The 27169-nt window shown below is 42.3% G+C and overlaps 1 protein-coding gene and 1 long non-coding RNA gene across 7 annotated transcripts in view; one reads left to right on the top strand and one right to left on the bottom strand.

Moving 5' to 3' along the window:
- ARID4B (AT-rich interaction domain 4B) overlaps window positions 1-27169 on the top strand; it is a 424644-nt gene that overhangs the window by 88215 nt on the left and 309260 nt on the right. For all 6 annotated transcript variants that reach the window (XM_056566987.1, XM_056566988.1, XM_056566991.1 and 3 more), the window contains 2 exons: window positions 13246-13311; window positions 16827-16917. In XM_056566987.1, coding sequence (XP_056422962.1) covers window positions 13246-13311; window positions 16827-16917 — 157 coding nt within the window. The remainder of the gene's footprint in view (window positions 1-13245; window positions 13312-16826; window positions 16918-27169) is intronic.
- LOC130362465 (uncharacterized) overlaps window positions 13579-27169 on the bottom strand; it is a 47321-nt gene continuing 33730 nt past the window's right edge. The window contains exon 5 of the long non-coding RNA XR_008891434.1: window positions 13579-13705. This is a non-coding gene — a long non-coding RNA (uncharacterized LOC130362465). The remainder of the gene's footprint in view (window positions 13706-27169) is intronic.

The following is a 27169-nucleotide window of genomic DNA, read 5'->3' as shown; positions in this document are numbered from 1 at the left end:
TTTGTAAATAACTTCTAAAGTAAATTAAAAAATCTTAATCCTTTCAGTACTTTTTAGGGGCTGTATACTAAAGACAAAATCCAAAAAAGAAATGCATTTCCTGTGATGTCCTGACAACAGTGCTCTCTGCTGACCTCTGCTGTCCATTTTAGGAACTGGAGAAAATCCCCATAGCAAACATATGCTTCTCTGGACAGTTCCTAAAATGGACAGCAGAGGTCAGCAGAGAGCACTGTGGTCAGGATATCACAGGAAATGCATTTCTTTTTGGATTTCTCTTTAGTATACAGCTCCTAAAAAGTACTGGAAGGATTAAGATTTTTTAATAGAAGTAATTTACAAATCTGTTTAACTTTTTGCCACCAGTTGATTTAAAAAAAAAAAAAGTTTTCCACTGGAGTACCCCTTTAACTCCAGAGTTGGCTGTGATATTTTAGTAAAATTGGTGGTTACTGGGTTTTCCTTTATTAATATTTTATTTATCAAAACTGTTGAATTATGACAACTGTTAGCCATTTATACCCATTACATACATTTTAGGACCCCTACACTATCCCCACCCCCTAATATAAAAGCCTGGTTTCAGCTTCTTTCAACTTCACAATTTCTTTACTCCTGCTTTCCTGTTTTACTATATTTTGCCACAGCATTCCCCTTCACGATGGCACCATGAAGGATGCTCCCATGTAACTGTAGGTACAAGAAAGATGTTAGAGAGATACCCCTCCCCATCACACCTCAGTTCTCTGTGTCCCTACAGGGAAGGTTCAGCATTTGCAAGGCGGTGAAAAAAATACATACGGTAGTTTTCCAGCAGGGAATTGATCAGGGCCCTTGAGCTTATTTCCTTTTCAAGTAATACTGTGCCAACATCCCTTGGGCCATGGGTGCCCTGCTGAAATAGAGCGAACCCATCCACCCCAATGTGAGTTTGCATGGAGGTTCTGCAGCAGGAGCTGCCTTGCGGTCAGTTTTAGGTTAGGTGGAGTGGCAGGACATGAGGCCTTGATGCGTCTGGACTGATGAATTGTATGCTGGAAGTGACGTGGAATATGTGGCGTGCAGCCTCTTAAACAAGGAAGAGGCCTTTTTTCTCCATGTAAAGCTATTCTCTGTCTAGGTACCACAGACATCTCTAGTCCTGCATAGGCATCAACATGGAATCCTTCTCCACCCCATGTATTGACCCTGCAGAGTAAACTATATCGACATGTTCTGTAATTAGGGCGTATGCCCAACCAGACTCTTCCTACATTAGTATAGCTAATTTCTCTGTCTCATTGTAGGGGAAGAGAGAGACTGTTAAAAAAACAAAATTGGAAAAAGCCCAGAAAATGCTTGATGTGTTATTCCTCTCTGGAGGAGTCTTAGGCATAAAAACGCCAGAAAAAACGCCCTGCGTTTTGGCGTTTTTTCTTGCGTTTTTACCTTTGTGTGGAATTTGCCCTTTTTTGCCCCTTTGGCATTTTTCTTTACAAAATAGTTGGGTACAAAAAAAAAAAAAAAAACGCAGTAGGGATTTAAAAATGTATTTAACTAAATGTTTATTTTTTATAACAAAATTTTAATATTTTTTTTTATAAAGTGTGTGTATGTGTTTAACTTTTTCTCTTTTTCCCCCACATTTTTTATGTAGTACTACTACTCCCAGCATGGAACACACTGTTCCATGATGGGAATAGTAGTACCTGTACTATAGACATATTACCCCGGGTGTCACACTCAATGCGATCGTCCATAATATAGCAGAGATGCGGCTCTATACAGCGCTCGCACCTCTGCTCTGTACTCTGAGTGATGTTCTATTCACATCACTGGCCGTTCATATTTTCCGCCCAGAGCTGTGATTGGCCGGATGGTTGCAGCCAATCACAGCTCTGAGGAAAATACAAATGAATGAGTGGCTGGCCTGGAGTATAGTGCAGAGCAGGGATGCGAGCACTGTATACAGCCGCTCCATCTCTGCTATAGACAGGACAATCGCAGCGGGTGTCAGTAGTGATACCTGCTGTGATATGTTCTTACCTGCAGGTACTACTACTCCCAACATGGAGCACACTCTGCTCCATGCTGGGAGCTGTAGTACCTGCATTAATAGACAGATCGCAGCAAGTGTAATTTCTGACACCCGCTGCGATCTGTCTATTAATGCAGGTAATACAGCTCCCAGCATGGAACAGAGTGTACTCCATGTTGGGAGTAGTAGTACTTATAGTTAAGGAAAGATCACAGCGGGTATCACTCCTGACACCCGCTGTGATCCTCCTGTATAATTTATGGATGCGCCCGCTCTTCTATGGTCCCCTGCACTGCCGTATATATACACATATTTCTAGAGCTGTGATAGGCTGGAACCATCTGGCCAATCACAGCTCTCTGTGGTAAATATGAATATGTGTATATATACGTCAGTGCAGGGGACCATAGAAGAGCGGCCGCATCTATAAATTATACAGGAGGATCGCAACGGGCGATCTGTCAATTAGTACAGGTACTACTACTCCCATCTTGGAACAGTGTGTTCCATGCTGGGTGTAGTAGTACTACCTAAAAAATAAAAAGGTGAAAAACACACACACAAACTACATTTTTATTATTTTCGGCTACATTTTTAGTGCCCACATAAATTGATCCCTGTTTAAAAATTAATAAACATTTCGTAATAAAAAAGATAAATCTCGTTAGATACAATTTTTCCATCACTACTGTATCTTTTTTTATAATTTTTTTTATGGTGCCCTACGAAATTTTAATAAAAAAGTATCTCCATGATTTTTTTGTATCCAAAAAAGAATAAAAACCGCCTGCAAAAAACGCAAAATTTAAAACCAACATGGCGTTTTTCTTGGCATTTTTGCTCTCCCATAGACTTCTATGGGAGGAAAACGCCACAATTTCAAGGCAAAAAACGCCAAACTAGGTTTTGTCGGGCGATTTGAAAATCCAGCCTCTGAGCCCGAAATTGCTGAAAAACGCCAAAAGGATTAAGAAAACGCCAAACTGAAAAACGCCAAGTGAATCTGGCATTTTGCAGTTTACTATTGACTTGCAGCTAACATCTGGACGCTGTGCGGGAAAATTTTGCGTTTTTTACGGCGTTTTTGCAAAAAAAAAACCTCAGTGGAGATCCAGCCTCAGACATGAATTGGTATAATTCTAAAGGAAGAATGATAGTGTCCAATGCAGGATATTAGAGCTGTTGTCAAAAATGTTATCCAATGATCTTTGTCAGTAAAAGAGAGGTTTGTAAAACCAGGGCCTAGCACATCTCCATGCTCTAGAGTCAGTATTTTATCGTCATCTGATTCTGAAGAGTAATCTAGCATAAAAGTTGTCTGACTGAAAACTCTTATGCCAAATACTATTTTGATGCACAAATAGGAACTTATTCAAAGGACAATGATTATTATAGAGGTATCCCAAACCAAGTCCATTCAGGATGAAATGTTTGGAGGACTTAGAACCAAAAATATACATGTATCGCCAGTGAATTCTAATCTTAAAGAACTTATTATTGATGAATCGGTGGATACAAAGAAAAGATTATATGTCTTAGAGAGTTTAAAAATAGACTCCCCTTTATTGGGGAAGGCTGAAAAATTTGGGAAGAAATTCCAAAAATAGATGTCCAGGTAACCAAAGTGGTAAAACGTACTGCTATTCCATGTGAGCGTTCATCTCAAAACAAACATGGTGCCATTACCTTTAAAGGGATTCTGTCATCAATATCATCCACACTACCATATTGATATGACCATGGGTGGTACTGATGAAAATTATATTTGCTTCTCGCTCCATACCTCTGTTCTGGCTATGTTCTTCATTTTCTTGATATGCTAATGAGGAGCTACGTGCACATGCTGCATTTCCACCCCCTCCCCCATGCACAGTGATGCCCATCTTTATTCTTCATAGGAACTGCTTTCTCCCCCTGTGCTAAGGCTCCACTCTACAGCTAAATCCCTCTCCTCTGCTGTAAAATCTTACTTGCGAGAAGGGAAATTCCACTTTGTGCATTTTGTGGCCAGCTGCACGTGTGAAGAAGAGGAGTGTAGCTGCAGAATGGAGCTCCATTCTGCAGCATTGGAGCCTCAGCACAGGGGGAGAAAGTGCTTCCTATGAAGGTTAAAGATGAACATAGTCTTGCACCAGTAAGTATCTGTTACTGTGGGTGATACTGATGACAGATTCCCTTTTAATATCTTGAGAGTGCCACAGATAAGACAAACCGTCCAGGAAACTCAGCCCTTTCATAAGAATGGAAAGCCTTCCAGAGATTTTAAAGGAAAGAGAAATCCAGGTGTTGTAGTTATTCCATGAAAGGAAAGGGAAAAACCTTCTCCTTAATCACAATTACAACCCCCTCCTCCTCTATAAAATGGGGAAAGATTTGTAGATTCTTAGACCAAGTAACTTAAAATCCTTGAGTCCGTCAAATAGTCTGTGTTGGTAACAAAATAAAGTTTAAAAGTCTTCCTCTAGACAGGATAAGGATCAGTCTTACAATCTGCTTAGATGTAAAGGGGTGTGCAGCCAGGCTCTCACACAGCAGACATCAATGAGAGAGGCAGAAACATGCATTGCAGACGAAAAAGTAAGTGTCCCTGCATGTATGTGTGTGTGTGTGTGTGTGTGTATCAGTGTGTCTATCTAATGTGTATGTGTAAGAAAATACGAATCCTGTGTGTGTGTGTGTGTAATAAAGGGGACTACCTCCAGCTGTTGCAAAACTACAGCTTCCAGCATGCCCACACATCATTTGGCTGTGCAGGCATGCTGGGAGTTTTAGTTTTGCAAAAGCTGGAGGCACCCTGCTTGGGAAGCACTGGACTGAGGAGAGGGAGGAGGGGGAGTGGTTATCACAGTGAGTACCCGCCCCCCTGCTTCTGGAGATAGAATTAAGGTATTTCAGATATAAAGCTAATTCTGAGAGAAATGATCAGGATGAGATACTGAGCAACATATAAAAGTTTTGTTTTTTTGAGTGATCTGACGGGTACACTTTAATGCATTGCCATAGGAATGCATTGATCAGTGTTTTCTGCGTTTGATTGCTCAAGCCTGGATTTCAGGCTTGGAGCAATCTAACGCCGATCGGACAGCCGGGAAGAAGGTAAGGCACCTCCCACTATCCTCTTAGCTGTTCGGGACGCTGTGGTGTAATTTTCAAAATTTCACAACGGCGGTCCCGAACAGCTCCGATGAGCTAACCAGCAGTGTATTCTCACAGTATTAACCCTTTAGACACCGCGATCAAAGTTGATTGCGGCGTCTTAAGGGTTAATACCGGACATCTGCACGATCGGCGATGTCCAATATTAGCCACGGGTCCCGGTTGCTGATAGCATCCAGGACCCCGCAGATACGAAGCGCACTCAGCTTCTGAGCACACTTCACAGATTGGGAGCCAGCCACATGACGTAAATATGCGTCCGTGGTCATTAAGGGGTTAACAAATATAAAATCTGTGGTACTAAATTTGGAGGAAATACTTGATGTACATTTTTAGGTAGATTAACATAATTATCTTCTCAATACTTTTAATTAATTTGGAGGAATATCTAAGTAAGTTTCCTTGTGGATATACAGTATTTGTATTATGTCAATTAGATGGTGAAAGATAAGACTATGCTATATGCATTATATGTCTGAGTTAATATGCACAGAACACGCCTCATTCTCTGCAGTAGAAGGGAGAATTTTCCGGTATCTAGAACTTACCATCTCAAATTCGAGATTAGGAAGGATCTTTCACCATACGTACTAATTGGTATAATTTTCATTCACATTGTAAAAGGATCACAATCATATAAGAAATAGTTCGCTACCAGGTATGTGAGGCCTAGAAAAAGGTGTAATCATAGAACCCTTGTATAGATAGGTCCTGTCAGATGCAGCAATATAACTGTAAGGTAACTATCGGGCTCCTCATGGCCTCTCAGCTAACTTCCAAGGGAAGCCTTTTTGTCCCCTGATACCTTTTATTCCTCATGGTGCTTCCTTGCCGGCCCCCCTTCTCTTAGAAGACGATTATTATTACATCATAATTTCTGGTGGCTTCTGCTCTCCCATGCCTCCCCCTTCTCTTTGGCATTGGGGATACTTATGAGCATGGCTGTTGTGACGTATGCCCCCGGGTATGAAAACTCTTGACCAATATGGACACAGGCAGAGCCCTCCAGCAATCTACTTGTCCCTCATGACGATCCACTTGTCCGGGCCAATTTTCGATTTTACACTCTTGTTTTTTCCTCCTCACCCTATTATAGCCATAACTACCTACTATAATGATACCTTTTAATTTTTCAATACCATATTCTCCGAACCCCAAAAAAATAAAATTATATATATATATATATATCAGTGAAGTGAAATTTAAATAGATTTGGTGGTTTTCTTTTCTACGCCATGTTGTTTTGATACTTTAGACCGGCCTGATTACAGCAATACCAGATTTGTATAGTTTTGTCATGTTTTACTAATTTAAAAAAAGAAAATCTGAATGTAATTTTTTGACCCCTGTAGCTTTTTTTTTTTATTTTTTTACATTTTTTTTTTATCATACCAGGCTGTATGAGGGCTAATTTTTTGCGCATAATCTGTTTTTTTTGTATCAGTACCATTTTGGTATTCATCTGACCCTTTCAATCGCTTTTTAACTTTTTTTTCTGGGATATTATAAAAATTGCTATTCTGTGGTTTGGTATTATTTAGTTTTTTACATTTACGTAATTTACTCTTATTGTTTTAAGAGTTCGTACAATTACGCACGCAGCGATATTAAATATGTTTATTAATATATCTACATGTTTTTATATAGGAAAAGGGGGTGATTTGAACTTAACATGGAAGGGGTTAATGTGTGTCTTTTAAACTATTAGCGGCGGCCCCAGCTACTGAGAACAGTCGGGGGCTGCAGAGTACGGAGCGGGCATGAGTCAGGAGCCTGCTCCATACAGACTTCTGAGCGCCACCACGCTTGTCAGGTCCGGCCCTGCTTGCCAGAAGCAAGGCTAAGGGCCGGAAAAATTCACCTGTTTGGCGCCCGGAACTGCAATTCCACATCCCTGCATATCCCATCCTAAGATCCCGACCTCATATCCCATCATCATATCTCGACCTCATATCCTGACCTCTTATCCCGTCCTCATATCTCGACCCCCTATTCCGTCCTCATATCCCGTCCTCCTATCATAACCTCATATCCCGAACTCATATCCCTTCCTCATTTCCCAACCTTTTATACCGTCCTTATGTCCCATCCTCATATCCTGTCCCCAGGTGGGACTGATTTGTGATGAAGATATTGTAAGCTGAAAATAGAAGGGGACGTGGCTTTGTGGGACTGGGCGTGATTTGCAAGCCAGACCGATACATAAAAAAAGGTAGATAATAAAAGGGGTTGGGCTTAAACAGTGGGCATGTCTTTGTGAGATGCGGTGTGGCTTGCAAGCCGGACTGACACATTCACCAGGAGATGCAGAGCGGAGATTGTTGAGTAAGGTAACTGAAGTCCCATATACTTGCATGAGACTTGAAACAAAAACCCATCTTTTATACAAGGGTGTAGGTAAGGGTTAATTTAACTATCATATATTTTTATTTGACATATAAGTAATGTGTGTACCAGGTATTATTGAAATATCTCCAGCCGTACGGAAGTTATGTGGGAACATACATTTCCCTTTGATTTGCGCGGGACTTTAAACCAAAACCCTGACTCTCACAAATGGGGGTAGTTAAGGGTTAAATTAACTATCCTATATTTTAAGTGGACATATAAGTAACATGTGACCAAGTATTATCGAAATATCTCCAGCCGTTTGGAAGTTATGCAGTAACATATATTTCCCATAGACTTGTAGAGTAACCCCCCCGACATGCGATGGCCCCGACATATGATAAAATCGACATACGATGGCCTCTCAGAGTAACTCAATGGTAGTGTAACTCACAGCAGGTTTCCCGCAGCATGAAACCCGCGGCTAGTAATAGCGTGTGAACGCACCCTAAAGGTAACTTTAACTACTCCCTGGTGGTCCAGTGGGGTGGATTGCCCCACCTGTAGCGCGATCCACTTCTGAGGTAGCCAGAGGGCTTACCTCATGTCCTGTAGCTGCTGCTGCATTGAGAATGATAAAGACAGGGCCAGGCTATAGAATCTATAGAACCACACTGATATGTATGAGGAATCAAATGATTCCTCCTAAACATCTCCTAAGGGAACTAAAAATGTAAAAAAAAAAAAAAAGTTTTAAAAAGGATTAATGTTTGTTTTTAAAGTTTAAATCATCCCCCTTTTCCCAAATTCCATATAAAAAATAAACATACTAAAAATAAAACATGCGGTATCGCCGCGTGCGTAAATGTCCGAACTATAAAAATATAAGGTTGATGAAACCGCATGGTCAATGGCGTATACGTACATAAATACCAAAGTCCAAAATTGTGTATTTTTGGTCACTTTGTATACCCTAAAAAATTTATAAAAACTGATCAAAAAGACCCATCAAAACAAGAATGGTACTGATGAAAACTTCAGATCATGGCACATCCCCGTATATGGAAAAATAAAAAAGTTATAGGAGTCAGAAGAGTACATTTAAAAGCTACTAATTTTCGTGCATAAAGTTATTCTTTAAAGAGTACCTATCATCAACATTTTTTGATATGTTGTATATAGAACAACTTTGTAATTAGATTTAATTTAAAAAAAAATGCTTCCTTTTATGTGTTTTTTAGTTTTGAAAATGTGGCTACTAGGGGTCTCCCTAGCCGCAAGCTTTTCATTGATTTCAGACTCACACCGGCCTGGCAGTGAGTCTGAAATCGCAGTGCTGGCTGAGCACGTGACCAGCTCAGCGCAGCTCCCCGCCTGTCAATCAGACAGGCGGGAGCGCTGTGCTCACATACAGGGCACTGAACACAGAGGATAAGCGGCGCTCTGAACTCTGGCGACAAGCAGGCGTCTGGGCAGTGAGGACAAGCGGCGCCCCGTACACTGAGGACAAGCGGCACCCCGTACACTGAGGACAAGCGGCGCCCCGTACACTGAGGATAAGCAGCGCTCCATTCACTGAGGACAAGCAGGCATCTGGGCAGTGAGGACAAGCGGCACCCCGTACACTGAGGATAAGCAGGTACTATGGAACCTGAGGATGTATTGATTGTTGTCCCTGGAGTCAAAGGTGTGGACCACACCTGCGCAGCAACTGCACCAGTCATTTACTAAGGGGCCGCTGAACATTTCCATGCTCAGGCATGGTCCAAACCAAGAAAGAGCTTTATTGTTCGTTCAGTCATTACAAGTCATACAATAAATTACAATCACACAAAGCATGACAGTACGATACACAGCAAAAGTTCGCTAAGCTATACATCGCACGGCATGCTACTCTAACACTCCACTCAATCCTGTAAGAGAAAAGCACAAGAAATCGGAAAACCAAACAATACAATCTGTGATCGGGGTAGGGGCGTGGGCCATGGGGCGGAGCTGGGGTCATGGGAGAGTGGGCGACTGTGTGGGCGGATCACAGGGCCAAACTACTGGGCTGTATATTCAGGGGGACATGGCGGAAGGAGAGGGACCTTCACTCCTCTTCTTCATCGACAGCTGTGCTGTCCATGATGGAATAGTCTTTCAACAGTCTCCGAATGAACCCGCGACAGTCCCGGAAGGACATGTTCTCCCTGTTGATCACGAGGCGGCTCCTGGCAAGCCACACAGCGTCCTTAAAACAGTCACAAGATGCCAGGCCTCCTGGATGGCCTCCACGTCGTGGGTCCCAGGGAACAGACCGTAAAGCACCGAATGGTACGATAGGCAGCTCCTGGGTACAGAGTCAGTATTCAGTGTCCGCTGTTTATAAGCGATTTAAATATTATATGCACATGTGGAGATGGCATGTTATATATAGCACTTTAAAAAAAGTACCTGCTGTACTGCTCGTGACTTGGCAGCTATTGAAACATAATTTTTATGTTAAATAATATCTCTTCTAGTTGTTGTGGCTATCTATCTGCATGAATATACCTATCCCACTCTGGTCAATTAGGCCCTAGTGGAGTAATATTACAGAACTATGCACAGAGCAATCTGACCTCATGTAATACATTTTTTTTATTTAAATGGGCACTGTCATCAACTTTTTTTTTTTGATATGTTGTAGTAAATAATTACTACAACATATCTCTAATATATTGTCATTATTATTATTATTATTATTTTTTTATTAAAATGTTTTAATTTAAGTTTGAAAACCGGCCACTAGGGGTCTCCCTCCCAGTGGCCGGCTGCAGGCTGGCGTGACGTCAATCGGTCCGAATTCATTCAGCCAGCGCTTGCTCCCTGCCTGTCAATTAGACAGACGGGAGTGAGCGCATTGGCTCCCTAGGCTCACACGGCCACTCCTCTCGCACATGCCTCCACCGCTGCTGCCTCTGCACGCCCGCTGCTGGACTCTGCAGTATGTAGCTATCTTTAGGGGAGAGCGGGGTTCTAGGTTTTTACATGGGGGTTGGGGGAGAGCGGGGTTCGGGATTTCGGGGGGGTAACGGAATGGGGTAGCGCTGCATTGGCCCTAACTTATTATTTTATTGTTTTCAACACAGGGTGCCTCCAGCTGTTTCACCACTACAAATCCCAGCATGCCCTGACAGCCAATAGATGTCAGGGCAAGCTGGGAGTTGTAGTGATGAAACATCTGGAGTCACCCTGTGTAGATGAACTAAGGGCGGAAGTGTGATCCCCCCCAGCCGGCATCAGTGATGTCGTGCCTGCTGGGGAAGTCTGCCTGGTAGTGAGCACACTACCAGGCAGACAAAAAGGCATTTTTAATATGGTTAAAAAAAAATTTAAGCAGGGAGGGGGTTAAGGATAGAAGGGCAATAGGCAGGGACAGTAAAAAATAAATAAGGATGGTGGAAGCTACACTTTATCCAACAGAGTATCTTATTTTTATACTCTATTTCTTAGGCCATACTTATCATATTGAACCTATACTCCTTTATTGATCAACTATCGGATTCTCTTTATCTATACAAGTGAGATTATCGCTAAATTAGCCTATCCATCCCACACTGTTGATCCTTTTGTATAGCTCAGGGTATCCTCTCCCTGTCCAAACAGCTATTCAGGGCACCCAAGTGAGATAGAGAGTCACTTTCCCTTATTGTCTCTTATTACAGCGTTTATAGAGTCAGAGGAGACTAGGTTCCGGTGCGGGGCCACCCTTATCAGGGCGTAAACTCCCCCTAGGATTAGGGGTAGAGAGGGTACAATAAGGAGACTGTGAGGTAGTGGCCATCCATACCACCTAGGCCTACTGCACCCCTATTTAGGTCCTCCCCAGCCTCCCCCCTCCTACACCCCACCTTTAGAGAGGAAGTGAACTATCATCCTCTAGTCCTGTTGTAAATTTTTGATGTTTTTTTGAGGCCCCTATAGGTTTCCTCTTTTAAATGGCTCAATAAATGTTAAGTGTTTTTCGGTGATTTTCTATTTTCTTGCTAAGTACAATTCTAGACGGTAAATTTGTTTTAACCTTTAGATTGCCGTTTTTACATTTAAGGCTATCATATTGCCCTTGTGACTTGCAAAGAAAGTTTAGCTACAAACGGTCAGGTCCATTCATGTGTGTGGGAGCGGGTGTGATGGCTGGTTGCAGTCGGACCCCCTGCAATGAGACATCTTATCCTATATCCTTTGGATAGGGAATAGGATGTCTAGGGGCGCAGTACCCCTTTATTGATTTGGAGAAGATATGTAAAGAGGAGTGGGGGAAAAACTCCTAAGATGTATCCAAACTGGTTAAGCAAAGAGAAGAACACATGCGTTTACGGATCAAGGATATATTTTATTAGTACAAAAACAAGCATAAAAAATGCTACACCATATTTAAAATCAAGAGACAAAGAATGATAGAGATGTCCGCAATGGACAAGACTACATGCGGTGGCTAAAGCATTAGACATATTGTAACAATAAAACTATTTGGAAGTCATGTTATGATTACCCCAAATAGAGTGTGACAAAAGCCACAATGTAACCACAATTGTTAAATGGGCACTGTCAGATACAAAAACTATTGATATGTTGTAAAGCATGTAAAACCAATAGGTTTTGCAATTGCTTTCATTAGATAATTTTTAGTATTTCATACTGAAAAAGCCAGTCAAACAACTGCCCCCCCCCCCCGTTCCTGCTTAGACACATTCTAGTCCTACTGTGTCCATGCATCATGGACACACTTCCTTGATTGACAGCTGTGAGCGCAGGGCTCACTGTCAGCTTGTGTCCCGCTACTGTCAGTTAGGACAAGTCAGGATTAGGTACTGAGTGATATATAAAGAAAAAAATGTTTTTTGTTGGATCTGAAGGTTACGCTTTAAGCATAGAAAAAAGGGGTCAAGAAATCAGTTATAACAAAATAAAGTATAACCTCAGTGGGAGAATAACATACTTAGCCACACGCTAAGTAAACATGTGGTATTGCTGCATTCGTAAATAAAACCGCTTGGTCAAAGGCGTATACGTATATTTTGTATACCCTAAAAAAAACTAGCAAAAAGCGATCAAAAAGTTCCACCAAAACAAAAATAGTACCGATAAAAACTACAGACCACGCCACAAAAAAATGAGCCCTCATATAACCCCGTTTGCAGAAAAATAAAAAAGTTATAGGGGTCAGAAGATAATTTTAATCATACTAATTTTGGCGCATGTAGTTATAATTTTTTTTAAGTCGTAATATAAAATAAAACCTACATAAATTGGGAATTTTAGTAACCGTATGGACCTACAGAATAAATATAATTGGTCATTTTTTACTGAAAAGTGCACTGCGTAGAAACGGAAGCCGCTAAAAATTACAAAATGGTGTTTTGTTTTGTTTCTTTGTTCCACTTTTTTTTTCTTCTGCCATAGATTTTGTGGTGAAATGACTGAAGTCATTTCAAAGTAAAATTGGTAGTGCATAAAACAAGCCATCATATAGGCCTGTGGGTGGAAAACTGAAAGCTTTATGATTTTTAGAAGTTGAGGAGGAAAAAAAAAGTGCACTAACAGAAAAACCCTGAGCCCTTAAGGGGTTAAAGCTTGGCACAGAAATTAGTGAAAAGCATCTCTCCTCTAAATATATACACTAAAGGGTATTAAATAGTTGCCATATTCTACATATACCGTATATGTTGTTTTTGTAGTAAAGTTTTTACATTATTAAATATTTAATTGATATTACTTAGGTAACATTTCGACGGGATGGGACAACTCTGGAGGTGCAGGACGATTATGTTAAAGGTCCCCTGAAGGTAATTGTTCTTGAAATATTTGACCTTTGATAAAGCCTATGCTGGTAATAAATCTATATAATTTTCATATTATACAATGTGCTTCTAGCTAACTCTTGGGGGTTATTAAAATTTTATATACCGTACATCTAATAAATACACACACACTATATATATACTCAATTTCTTGTTAACAAAAATAGCTAATAAGACAATCACATACTTGGTAATGGTCTCTGATCATTTCCAGATAGTTTTTTTTATTTCCCTGTGGCTGTTAGCAGCTCCATTCTCCTGAACTGGCATCTGCTGTTTTCTTGAACACTGTGGTTGTTCCCAGGCAGTGATGATGCTTGCCCTTACTGCTGTAAGCTTCCTGCTCCTGCTGTAGGCTTCCTCCTTACAGCTCTCCTCTCTGTTGAATTTGGAGATACAGAGTGGAGGGAAATACAATTACATGCACATCTCAACTACTCACACACACAGCTCAGCCCTACTGCACATACATAGCAATGCACTGCACACATTCAGCCCTACTGAACACACTGCTTCAGTACATGGCTCCAACTATCCTCCCTTTCACCCTAGTACAGCATTATAAAGAGAGGCTACATTTTCTTGGCACACTTTGGGTCCCTTAGTACTAATTGAGCATCATTCAAACTATGCCAATGCATAGCACTTAACAGTATTAGTAATCTAGTGATTGTTCTATATAGACCCTTATGGGGACATAAAAAGTGTAAAATAAATGTGAACCAGTTTTTTTTTTTTTTTTTTTATTAAAGGGGTTATCCAGGAAAAACTTTTTTTTTATATATCAACTGGCTCCAGAAAGTTAAACAGATTTGTAAATTACTTCTATTAAAAATCAGTACTCATGAGCTGCTGAAGTTGTGTTGTTCTTTTCTGTCTAAATGCTCTCTGATGACATGAGTCTTGGGAACCGGCCAGTTTAGAAGCAAATCCCCATAGCAAACCTCTTCTACTCCGTGCAGCTCCCGAGACAAGCAGAGATGTCAGCAGAGAGCACTGTTGCCAGTCAGAAAACAACAACTCAACTTAAGCAGCTAATAATTATTGAAAGGATTAAGATTTTTTTAATAGAAGTAATTTACAAATCTGTTTAACTTTCTGGAGCCAGTTTTTTCCTGTTATACCCCTTTAAAAAGCCCTTTCCTCAATAAAATGTAAATTGCCCCTTTTCCCAATTTTACTAAAAGAAAGCGTAAAAATCAAGAAACATATTTGGTAACTATGCGTGCTTAATTGTCCGAACTATCAAAATATAATGTTAATGATCCCGTAAGGTGAACAGGGTAAACTTAAAAAAATAAAATAAAAAAAAAATCAGAAATTGTGTTTGCTTTTTTGACCACATCACATCCCAAAAAAATGAAGTAAAAAGTGATCAATAAGTCACATGTACACAAAAATGGAACCAATAAAAGCTACAGACCACAGCACAAAAATGACCCCTCATACAGCCCTGTATGCTCCAAAATTTAAGTTAGAGGGATCAGAATAGAATGAATTAAAATATGGCAATTTTGTTAAAATGTTTGATTTTTTTTAAAAGTAGTGCAATAATAGTAAAGCATGTAAACATTAATATCTTGTTAATCGTTTTGACCCACAAAATAAATAGCATATGTCATTTTTACCATAAGGTGCACTTTGTGAAAGGAAAACCTTATAACATTAGCAAAATTGTGTTTTTCTTTTAAATTTCCTAACAAAAAGAATATATTTTTGGTACATTTTATTGTAAAATAAAAGCTGTCATTACAAAGTATAATTGGTCACACAAAAAAACAGCCCTCATATGGGTCTTTGGATGGAAAAAGTTTTATGTATTTTTAAAGGCAAGTAGGAAAAAAACTTAAACGGAAAAATGAAACAGTTTTTGTCCAAATGGGCTGTGTCCTTAACCCTTAACGACGCAGGACATAAATGTACGTCCTGGTGAGGTGGTACGTAACACACCAGGACGTACATTTACGTCCTATACATAACCGCGAGCATCGGAGCAATGCTCGTGTCATGCGCGGCAGGTCTCGGATGCCGATATAAGCCAGGGACCCGCCGGTAATGGCCGACATCCCTGATTGCACGGATGTCCACCATTAACCCCTCAGATGCCGTGATCAATACAGATCATGGCATCTGCAGAAGTGTGGCATTTAATGTGGACCATCGGATTACCCGCAGCGCTGCCGTGGCGATCCGGTCATCTGCCTCTGTCCGTCTCCCGACATCTTCTGCTCTGGTCTGAGATCGAGCAGACCAGAGCAGAAGATAGCCGATAACACTGATCAGTACTATGCCCTATGTATACTTAGCACTGAACAGTATTATCAATCAAATGATTGCTATAAATAGTCCCCTATGGGGACTATTTAAGTGTAAAAATAAAAATAAAAGTAAAAAAGTAAGAAACAAAAGTAAAAAATTTGAAAAATCCCCTCCCCCAATAAAAATGTAAATTGTCAGTTTTTCCCCATTTTACCCCCAGAAAGTGAAAAAATCTATAAAAAAGTTTTTTAATAAACATATTTGGTATCACCACGTGCATACATATCCGAACTATAAAAAATATAATGTTAATTATCCCATACGGTGAACGGCGTGAACGTAAAAAAAACATAAGTCCAAAATTGCTGCTTTTTTATAACATTTTATTTTAAAAAATTACTTAAAAATGTATTTAAGGTTTTATATATGCAAATGTGGTATAAAAAATTATTACAGATCACAGTGCAAAAATTGAGCCCTCATATCGCTGTTTATACCGAAAAATGACAGTTATAGGTCAGCAAAATAGAAAGATTTTAAACGCACTAATTTGGTTAAAAAGTTTGTGATTTTTTTAAGCGGTATAATAATAATAAAGTATGTAATCATGGGTATCATTTTAATCGTATTGACCCACAGAATAAAGAAAACAGGTCTCTTTTACCGTAAAGTGTACAGCATGAAAACGAAACCTTCCAAAATCTGCTAAATTGTGGTTTTCTTATCAATTTCCCCACACAAATAGTATTTTTTGGGTTGCGCCATACATTTTATGGTAAAACGAGCGATGTCATTACAAAGGACAACTGGTCACGCAAAAAATTAGCGATCATACTAGTCTGTGGATGAAAATATAAGAGTTATGATTTTAAGAAGGCGAGGAGGAAAAACAAAAATGTAAAAATAAAATTGTCCTTAAGGCCCAAATGGGCTGAGTCCTTAAGGGGTTAAAGGGCCTCCACAGTAACCAAAAATCAATCTTATAAAGTACCTTTGGGATATGGTTGAAAGGAAGATTTGCATCATGGATGTGCAGCTGACAAATCTGCCGCATCTATGTGATACCATCATGTTGATATGGACCAAAATCTTAAGGGAATCTTTCAGCATGTTGTAAAAAGTAGGCCAATATTTTTTTGGGTATGGGTATCATTGCATAGTCTTCCCTGATGTTTATATTAATGCTTACATTCTATGTTTCTAAGGTTTAACCTTACCTTATGCTTTTTTTTTTGGAATAGATTGGAGCTGTGGTAGAAATCAAAAGTCCAGATGGAACTTATCAGGAAGCTATTATCACTAAGTTAACGGATGCGAGCTGGTACACAGTTGGTGAGTCTTGTAGATATTCATTTAATATAATGAAACGCATATAATACAATTTATTTAAGCCTTTTGTTTGTGAGCGCCAGCTGTATACCTGTTTAGCCATCATAAAGGAATATAGCTGTAAGTAGCCTTACAGGTGGCCAAGCATGAGAGCCTAATTATAGGACATGTGTGCTCATTTGTTACACGGTCCCCAACACCCAAAACAGTCTGTCTTCATATCTCACTATAGACATCTACAACTGTATTTTAAGTTTTTTTTTTTTTTTTTTTTAAAGAGTTGAAATTAAAAATGGACGACAAACCTTAGTGTAATGAACAAATGTAAGTCTTGATTACAGTGTAACCACATACAGCAATTCGTACATCTATAGATTTAGATGTTGCAGAGAAGCAGATGTTTAAATATTGTGCAAAAATTTACCACACCAACCAAGATTGCTGTTTGGCCATGTGACCTATAACCTTTATGGTGCAAAAGATTATGCACTGCAAATGGCAAATTTTCATGAGTTTTTAAGAAACAGTGAAGCAATTAAGGTATATAAAAAAAAAAAAAGCCACATGTAAAAAAAAAAAACAAATAATAAATATATTTGATGCATTTTATATAATTCAATATGGCCACCAAACTATCTTTTTTCAGTGAATGTAGAATATTGTGTAATACAATATGGTGGCCAAACCATGAAGTCACCGGTACGCCCTCCGTATTTCCAAATACTGCCGCTCCCCGGGCGAGAAGGTAGTGGCGGGGGTTCAAAGGTTAGATCCGCCGCTCTGCCCACCCATGGTAGTCTGGGCAGAGTGGGGGAAACCAGTGTAGGGGCAGCGGCAGCAGTGATAGGTGGAGCAGCAATCAGCGGTGGCTATCAGCATCAGTGAGCGGGTCAGGCAGCGATTGGCAATGCGGGCACAAACTGCCGCCCTCCAGATGTTGCAAAACTACAACTCCCAGCATGACCAGAGTTGCAGTTTAGCAAAATTGGGAGGTACGTAGTTTGGAGACCACTATACAGTCCAGGCATGCTGGCAGTTGTAGTTGGGCAACACCTGAAGGGCCAGATGTTGCTGGACTACAACTCCCAGCATACCTGTACAGCCTGGGCATGCTGGGAGTTGTAGTTTTTCAACATCTGGAAGGCCACAGTTTGTAGACCACAACAGCTAGAGGTTTGTGCACCCCCCCCCCATGTAAATGTACAGGGTACATTCAAACGGGCAGGGGTTTACAGTGTTTTTTGCGGCAAATTTTTCACCGCAACTCAAACTCTCAGTGAGATTCTTGCTGTGAACCCTCGCCCATGTGAACGTACCCTCAACCATGTGAACGTACCCTAAATACACTACACTACACAAAATAAAGAGTAAAACACTACGTATACCCATACGTATACCCATAAAAATGAAAAACATCTCGTACGGCACTGTTTCCAAAACTGAGCCTCCAGCTGTTGCAAAATAACTCCCAGTATTGACGGACAGCCATTGACGGTCCAAGCATGTTGGGAATTTTGCAACAGCTGGAGGCACCCTGTTCTGGAAACACTGCAGTTGAATATTTTTGGTATCGGAGGCAAGTGTAACGGTCCTATGCAAATCCCTAACCAAGGCCTCAAATGCGCATGGCGCTCTCTCACTTCGGAGCCCTGTTTTATTTCAAGGCCACAGTTTAGGGCCACATATGGGGCATTTCCGTACTCAGGGAAAAATTGTGTTACAAATTTTGGAGGTCTTTTTCTCCTTTTCCCCTTATGAAAAGAAAAAGTTGTGGTCTACACAAGAGTGTTAGTGTAAAAAAAAAAATTTTTTTTTACACTAACATTCTAGTGTTGCCCCTTACTTTTCATTCTCACAAGAGATAAAAGGAGAAAAAGGCCCCAAAAATTTGTAACGCAATTTCTGTTCAGTATGGAAATACCCCATATGTGGAAATAAAGTGGTCTGTGGACGCACAACAGGGCTCAGTAGTGTGAGAGCACCATGTACATTTTAGGCCTAAATTGGTAGTTCCATCGATTCTGATATGAACTCAAAAAAAAAAACACCCACACTTGACCTCATTTTGAAAACTACACCCATCAAGGAACGTAGCAATGGGTGCAGTTAGCATTTACACCGCACAGCTGATGAGTTTTCGTTAAAGTTGGATGGCGAAAATGAAAAACTAGATTTTTTCCTCTAAAATGCTGGTGTTACCACATTTCCATTTTCATTTTCACAAGGGGTAATAGGAGAAAAATCCCCCCAAAATGTGTAACCCCATTTCTTTTGAGTATGGAAATACCCCATATGTGGATGTAAAGTTATCTGTGGACTCATTACAATGCTCAGAAGAAAAGGAGCAAAATTTGTTTTCTTGAGAGAGAATTTGGCTGGAAGTGAAGGCCATGTGTGTTTACAAAGCCCCCATAGTGCCAGAACAGTGGACCCCCCCCAGCATGTGACCCATTTTGGAAACTGCACCCCTCAAGGAATTTTATAAGGGGTGCAGTGAGCATTTACCCCCCACAGGTGTCTGACAGATTTTTTGAACAGTCGTCCATAAAAAAAAAAGAAAAAATTAAATTTTTCATTCGCACAGCCCACTGTTCCAAAGATCTGTCACGCCAGTGGGGTGTATATGCTTACTGCACCCCTTTTTAAATTCTGTGAGGGGGTTAGTTTCCAAAATGGGGTCACATATGGAGGGCTTTGTAAAGATGGCAAGGAAATACAAAATGCGCGGCGGCGCACAGCACCTCCCGCACTTTACTCTAGCCAGAGCTCCTTCTTTAAATGGCCTGGGTCACTGTGTGAGGTAGAGTGACTCAGCAGACAGCTCTCCCCCTCACACGACATCTCTCTCAGCAATCACAGAGGATGCTGCAGGAGACTCTCCACCTAGTCTCCCCCTACCTTTCCCTCTGGTCCCACTGCCAGTGTCTTCTGCAGTATTGGACAGCAGCCAAGCCACTCCCACTGCTGTCCCTCATGGCGGGGGCCCCATCACTGAAGCAACCGTGAGATCTTCAAGACCTCTTTTCAGATTAACTTCACAGTGACTATTTAACAAGTGTTCAAGGGCATTTAACAAGTGTTCAAGGCTGCAGTTGGGGACCACACATCCCATATAGAGAACAAGATTACGGCGCTCACCAATTCTCAGAGCAAAGTGGTTGATTTCACTAACCAGCTTTAAGAAGAAATAGTGGCCCTGAAGATCAAACTGGCTGATGTGGATGACCACTCCTGGAGAAGTAATATACTTTTACGAGGCATCCCAGAGGATGTTAAGTCGGAGGCCCAACAAATATATGTTACTGACTTCTTTTCACTTATGGTGCCGCAAGCTTCTGATCGCAACCTACTAATAGACTGGGCACACCACCTGCCCAAGGCTAAGTCATTGCCTGCTTCTACCCTAAGGGACAATATTATACATGCCCACTTCTATTGCATCAAAGAGCAGATTCTAGCTGCCACTAGAACCAAACCATCACTGCAACAAAAATTTACTAATTTACAGATCTTTGCGGATCTCTATCCCCACACCATGGAGCTAAGAAGGGAGTTGGCTCCTGTGACAAGGTGTCTTTGAGACCACAGAATTCAGTGTAAATGGGCTTCTCGGTTAAGCTCATAATTTCCTATAAAGGAACTAAAACTCTTGCTCTCACACCTACTGATTGATCTGTGCAAATCCTTGGCTCTTCTGTTTCCGGATTCCCCAGAGAAGAGATGTTCTCCGACATCCCTCTCTCCAGACTGGTCCTCAGTCTTGTATGGAAAATGTCACCCGAAGTGAATGACTTCACCTTCGCTCAACTATGCTGCTGCCACGCTGAAGACCTGGAATCCCTGAAATCCTTCTCTCGGGCCTATATTTCTCTCTTCTATTTCTTCAAACTCTAGGCTATCAAACACAAGGCTCGCGGGCCGCCAGACCTCGTCATGTGGCCCGCGTAGCCGCCGCCGGCCACAAGCCTTCACCAACGTCTGCCCTCTAGCGATCCTCCTTCGGTCCTCCTGGTCCTCCGCCTCTATGGTTGTACGCACGGGACGTCAGTGACGTCCCGTGCGTACAACCATAGAGACGCGGGAGGACCAGGAGGACAGCAGGATCATCGCAGGAGGACGCTCTCCGGCCGGGGCCTGGTAAGTGACCAGCGGCGCGTTATCTTCTTCTCTTCAGCGTTCCGGTCACCGCTCGACTGGTCCTGGCACCTACTGCTATGGTCCATAGGCCATAGTAGTAGATTGTGACCCCGGGCCGGAGGAGCGGTGACCGGATCACAGTGGGGGCAGCACACAGACATACAGCCTCTAGCCATACACTGTATATGGCTGGAGGCTGGATGTCTGTGGGGAGGGAGGGAGGGGTGGGGGGGAGCTGCTAACCTAATGTGGGTGGAACTATACTGCCAACTAATGTGGGGGAACATGCTCCCTACCTATTGTGGGGGGAACTATACTGCCAACCTAATGTGGGGGAACTATACTGCCAACCTAATGTGGGGGAACATGCTGCCAACTAATGTGGGGGAACATGCTGCCTACCTAATGTGGGGGAACTATACTGCCAACCTAATGTGGGGGGAACTATACTGCCAACCTAATGTGGGGGGAACTATACTGCCAACCTAATGTGGGGGGAACTATACTGCCAACCTAATGTGGGGGGAACTATACTGCCAACCTAATGTGGGGGGAACTATACTGCCAACCTAATGTGGGGGGAACTATACTGCCAACCTAATGTGTGGGGGGAACTATACTGCCAACCTAATGTGGGGGGAACTATACTGCCAACCTAATGTGGGGGGAACTATACTGCCAACCTAATGTGTGGGGGGAACTATACTGCCAACCTAATGTGTGGGGGGAACTATACTGCCAACCTTATGTCGGGGGGGAACTATACTGCTAACCTAATGTGGGGGGAACTATACTGCCAACCTAATGTGGGGGGAACTATACTGCCAACCTAATGTGGGGGGAACTATAATGCCAACCTAATGTGGGGGAACATGCTGCCAACTAATGTGGGGGGAACTATAATGCCAACCTAATGTGGGGGAACATGCTGCCAACTAATGTGGGGGGGAACTATACTGCCAACCTACTGTGGGGGGAACTATACTGCCTACCTAATGTGGGGGAACATGCTGCCTACCTAATGTGGGGGGAACTATACTGCCTACCTAATGTGGGGGGAACTATACTGCCAACCTAATGTGGGGGGGAGAACTATACTGCCAACCTAATGTGGGGGGGAGAACTATACTGCCAACCTAATGTGGGGGGAACTATACTGCCAACCTAATGTGGGGGAACATGCTGCCAACTAATGTGGGGGGAACTATACTGCCTACCTAATGTGGGGGGAATTATACTGCCAACCTAATGTGGGAGAACATGCTGCCTACTAATGTGGGGGAACATGCTGCCTACTAATGTGGGGGGAACATGCTGCCTACCTAATGTGGGGGGAACTATACTGCCTACCTAATGTGGGGGGAACTATACTGCCAACCTAATGTGGGGGGAACATGCTGCCTACCTAATGTGGGGGGAACTATACTGCCAACCTAATGTGGGGGGGAACTATACTGCCAACCTAATGTGGGGGGGAACTATACTGCCAACCTAATTTGGGGGGAACTATACTGCCAACCTAATGTGGGGGGGAACTATACTGCCAACCTAATGTGGGGGAACATGCTGCCTACCTAATGTGGGGGGAACTATACTGCCTACCTAATGTGGGGGGAACTATACTGCCAACCTAATGTGGGGGGGAGAACTATACTGCCAACCTAATGTGGGGGGAACTATACTGCCAACCTAATGTGGGGGAACATGCTGCCAACTAATGTGGGGGGAACTATACTGCCTACCTAATGTGGGGGGAATTATACTGCCTACCTAATGTGGGAGAACATGCTGCCTACTAATGTGGGGGAACATGCTGCCTACTAATGTGGGAGGAACATGCTGCCTACCTAATGTGGGGGGAACTATACTGCCTACCTAATGTGGGGGGAACTATACTGCCAACCTAATGTGGGGGAACATGCTGCCTACTAATGTGGGGGAACATGCTGCCTACCTAATGTGGGGGGAACTACAAGGTACTGTACATTGCGGTAGGAGGGGTTGTCATATATATATATATATATATATATATATATATATATATATATATATAATGCTTTCTGTTAGAGAAAAATTACCCCACTCCTATGACACAGTGTGGCGCTTTAATGATTATGTGCTGCACCACTCTGGGTACTTGCCTTCTACAGTTGAGGCCTCCCGGACATACTTCCATTACGATAATAACAGACAGGTCCCCGATAGTTCTCTATGATGCGCTCACAAAGCCTCAATGCAAGGCCATTTTATTAAGCTTCCCATTTCAAAAAGACTACGTCTCAAGCTGTGCTAAATATATAGCGAAAGTTGTGCATGGACTTAATAATACAGTGGTCCCTCAACATATGATGGTAATTCGTTCCAAACGAGCCATCGTTTGTCGAATCAATTGTATGTTGAGGGATTCGTGCAATATAAAGTATAGTAAGCTGTACTCACCGGTCGTCGCCGCTCGAGATGGTGTCCCCGGGCCTCCGCTGGGCTCTCCGCTGTCTTCTCCGGTCCTCTGCTGTCTTCTCCGGTCCTCTGCTGTCTTTTCCGGTCCTCTGCTTTCTTCCGCAAGGCCTTACTGGGCCTGTGTAGCGACGTCATTACGCCGCTGCGTACGACATTCCTATTGGATGACATGCGCAGCAGCGTATTGACGTCATCGAAGAGGGCCGAGAAGACACCGGAAAACCAGCGCTGGACCCAGAGGGCACCCCGGAGCATCGTGGAGGGGTAAGCAATACTTACCGCACCACACGGGGAACATTAAGCTGCTATCCGGCAGCAGCTTAAGCATTTGGCGCTGCCGGATAGCACTTAATGCGATGGCCCCGACATAAAAAAGCATCGTATGTCGATGCTGACATCAACATGCGATGGCCTCTGAGAGGCCATCGTATGTCGATTTCATCATATGTCGGGGCCATCGTAGGTTGGGGGGTCACTGTATATCCTTTGTTCCTCAGAGGGCAAAGAGATATCCACTTACTGATCAGTTGCACTACTTGCAATGTCATAAATCTACCACTATTCACCATAACTGGTCAACACCAGTATATGGAGGGTTAACTTTGTTAATTTTCCAATAGATTCCCTTTGTGGAAATCCAAAAATACCCTGATTTCCCATATACCTATTTAATTATTTCCCATGAGCTTTATTAATTACCACACGGTTAAAAACTGATAGTGCTGTATACCCTTTTATTGTGCTTTCATTGATTCATCAATATAAGAGCTCTGCTGCTGTGCTCTATCTTGTTAACAAGTAGTAGCTGGATGTGTCTGCAGATCACATCTGATTGCTTCCTTAGGTAACAGCACTATCCCTAATTAAATTCCCTACTCTGCCCTCCTCAACATGTTTCACTACAAAGTAGCTTTGTCAAGAGGCGGTGGGCATCTGAGCGTGGATCTCGTGTCTAGCATTCTTATAGGCTCTGTTTGTGATGTCACTGGCAGGAAACTCGATCTGTTCAGGAACACGCTCAGATGCCCGCCGCCTCTTGACAAAGCTACTTTGTAGCGAAACATGTTGAGGGGGGCAGAGTAGGGAATTTAATTAGGGATAGTGCTGTTACCTAAGGAAGCAATTGAATGTGATCTGCAGACAAATCTACCACTATTGGCACGAAAGTCTCAATAGGCCAAATCTTGCATTCCCCACCATCTACAATACACATAGAGACAAAACTCTAGATCCCAAAAGGCATAGCTAATGTTTTGTCAGACCATTACAGTTCTTTGTATAGCCTAAAAGAAGACCCTCCCACCACACAACTAAATCCTTCTACTATCTCAGCCTTTCTGAAGGACTTGAAGCCACTACAAGTGACTCTGACCCAGTGGCATCCCTCTCCACTACAGTGTCTCCTGACAAGGTATTACTGACAATTAAATCTCTGCAACCACACTAGGCACCCAGGCCTATCTAATGCATAATAAAGGAAACGTGGGCATATCCTTACCCTGTACCTGGCCCAGACGTACAACAAAGCTATTTCTCTTGGCTTCTTCCATCCCAAAATGCCTGAGTTACTCGTAGTCACCCTTCCCAAACTGAGAAAAACCCAGAAGAGCCCAGTAATTTCAGGCCCATTGCCTTACTGAATACAGATCTGAAGATCTATGCCTCACAGACTCCCCACAGACTCAATGCTGCTTTACCCCTTTTGATTGCTAATGACCAGATGGGCTTTGTGGGAGGTCACCGGACTGTCGATGGAATGCTTTGATTCCTAGACATCATTTCTGTGCTCGAGCGCCAGGGAATGCCTTCTCTCCTCCTTACCCTGGATATAGAGTGGGCATTCTATCATGTGCATTGGGGGTACCTTGAGCAGGTGCTCTCCAAATTTGGATTGGAAGTTGTGTTTGGCAAAGTGGTCCTAGCCCTGTACTCTTATCCCTTGGCGGGCATAGTCATCGAACCCTTGCCTCACCGGATTTGAACCTCCCTGGATGTCTTGGGTGTGCTGATGGGCTCTAAAACACACTGCATAGGAACAAGAACTGGAAATCATTCTATGACCAACAATGGGTTCAAGCTTTTACTTTGTGCTCTAGAGTTTCCTACAATGCCTCCCACCTGGAAGTAGCTAGAAAAGTTCTGTACCGCTGGTACCTAACTCCATATAGGCTCTCAAAGATATTTTCCTGCTGCTCTAACCAGTGCTGGCTTCAGTGCACATATTGGTACCTTATTCCATGTGTGGTGGGATTGTGGGATTATTTTACCGTTCTGGCGTTAAGTGGAAAAAAGCACAGAGACACCCGATCTGAAGCATCTCATACATACTACTCACCTCAACTGCTCTATAGAAGGTACCATTGCCTCAACCATGGATTGCCTGTCTGTGTTCCTTTACCTGGGCTAAATGGTTTGAATTTAGGGCCCTGTAAACAAAGTCTCTCCCCACATATTCCACGCATTAGGATGACAAATAGTATGTGCAGTGTTCGGTATTGTTATGTTATTATTTTGGCTCCTTGATGTACTACTATGTTTACCTGATGTCATGCGGTGCTAGTTAATAACCTACTCTCTGCTTCCACTTCACCAATAGGCCAATAAGAGACAGCAGGCGGAGTGGAAGGTTTATACAGTCATAGGGGCTCACATGCTGTTCCATGCACACAGTCTGAGGGGAGAGAGAGGGACAGACAGACAGGGAGAGAAAGATATATAGGGATTGAGATAGGAGAGATATAGAGAAAAAAGAAAACAAGTGTGTGTGTGTGTGTGTGAGAACAGGAGCCAATTCTCATCCAGGAGCTAGAATCCTGATCTATAACATCCGCAGTGCACAAATCCTATAAGGGCTGTAAAGAAGTGATAGATGCCAGCCTCTATGTGTGGGCTGGTCATAGGGGGACCTCCTGTCCATTCCTACACAAGCCTCATTGTGTACCACAAAGCCCAGCAAGCCTTTTTGAAGGCTCATACAAAAGAAACAACAGAACAAGCACTGAATTGAGCAAAGCTGTGCTGCGACAGACCTGCATGATAGCAATACATATCATAGTGCCTTTACTCACATCTAAAGGGATTAAGTGCAACAACAGTACACCTACAGGTTATAACAGAACAGCGGTCTAAAAAGAGAGTGCAATTAAAACTCATCAGCCTTATAAAAACACTGTACATTTATTTTCCTGGTTCAATAGAACACAAATTTCTCATGAATATTATTGGGTTCATCAATCAGCTATTACATCTTCATAGTTGTGCAATATCAACAAAGTAAAAAAGGAATGTATTTGACACAAATTTGCCCTGTGAACACTTGGGTTTAACAAACACAATCTTTAAAGCGTACCTGTCAGATCAGCAAAGAAAAAAAAAAATGTTTTATGTTGCACAGTATCTCATCCTGATCATGTAAATATCATTTTTATGAGTCTATGACCTATGTTTCTCTCAGAATTAGCTTTATTTCTGAATTACCTTAATGTTGTCGACCAGAAGCAGGGGGGTGGGTCCCTTTCTTCTCCTCAGGTGAAAACCACTCCCCCTCCCTCACTCTCCTCAGTCACTGGTCTCCAGAGTGAGCATCTGTAACTCTTTCCTTTCTGGTTTTATGCTATACACACACACACTCTGTGTGCTTACAGCTTTTGCAAAACCACAG

This window comes from Hyla sarda, chromosome 3 (genome assembly GCF_029499605.1).
Source record: "Hyla sarda isolate aHylSar1 chromosome 3, aHylSar1.hap1, whole genome shotgun sequence".
Classification (NCBI taxonomy): domain Eukaryota; kingdom Metazoa; phylum Chordata; class Amphibia; order Anura; family Hylidae; genus Hyla; species Hyla sarda.
This window is presented reverse-complemented; position numbering and strand designations above follow the sequence as displayed.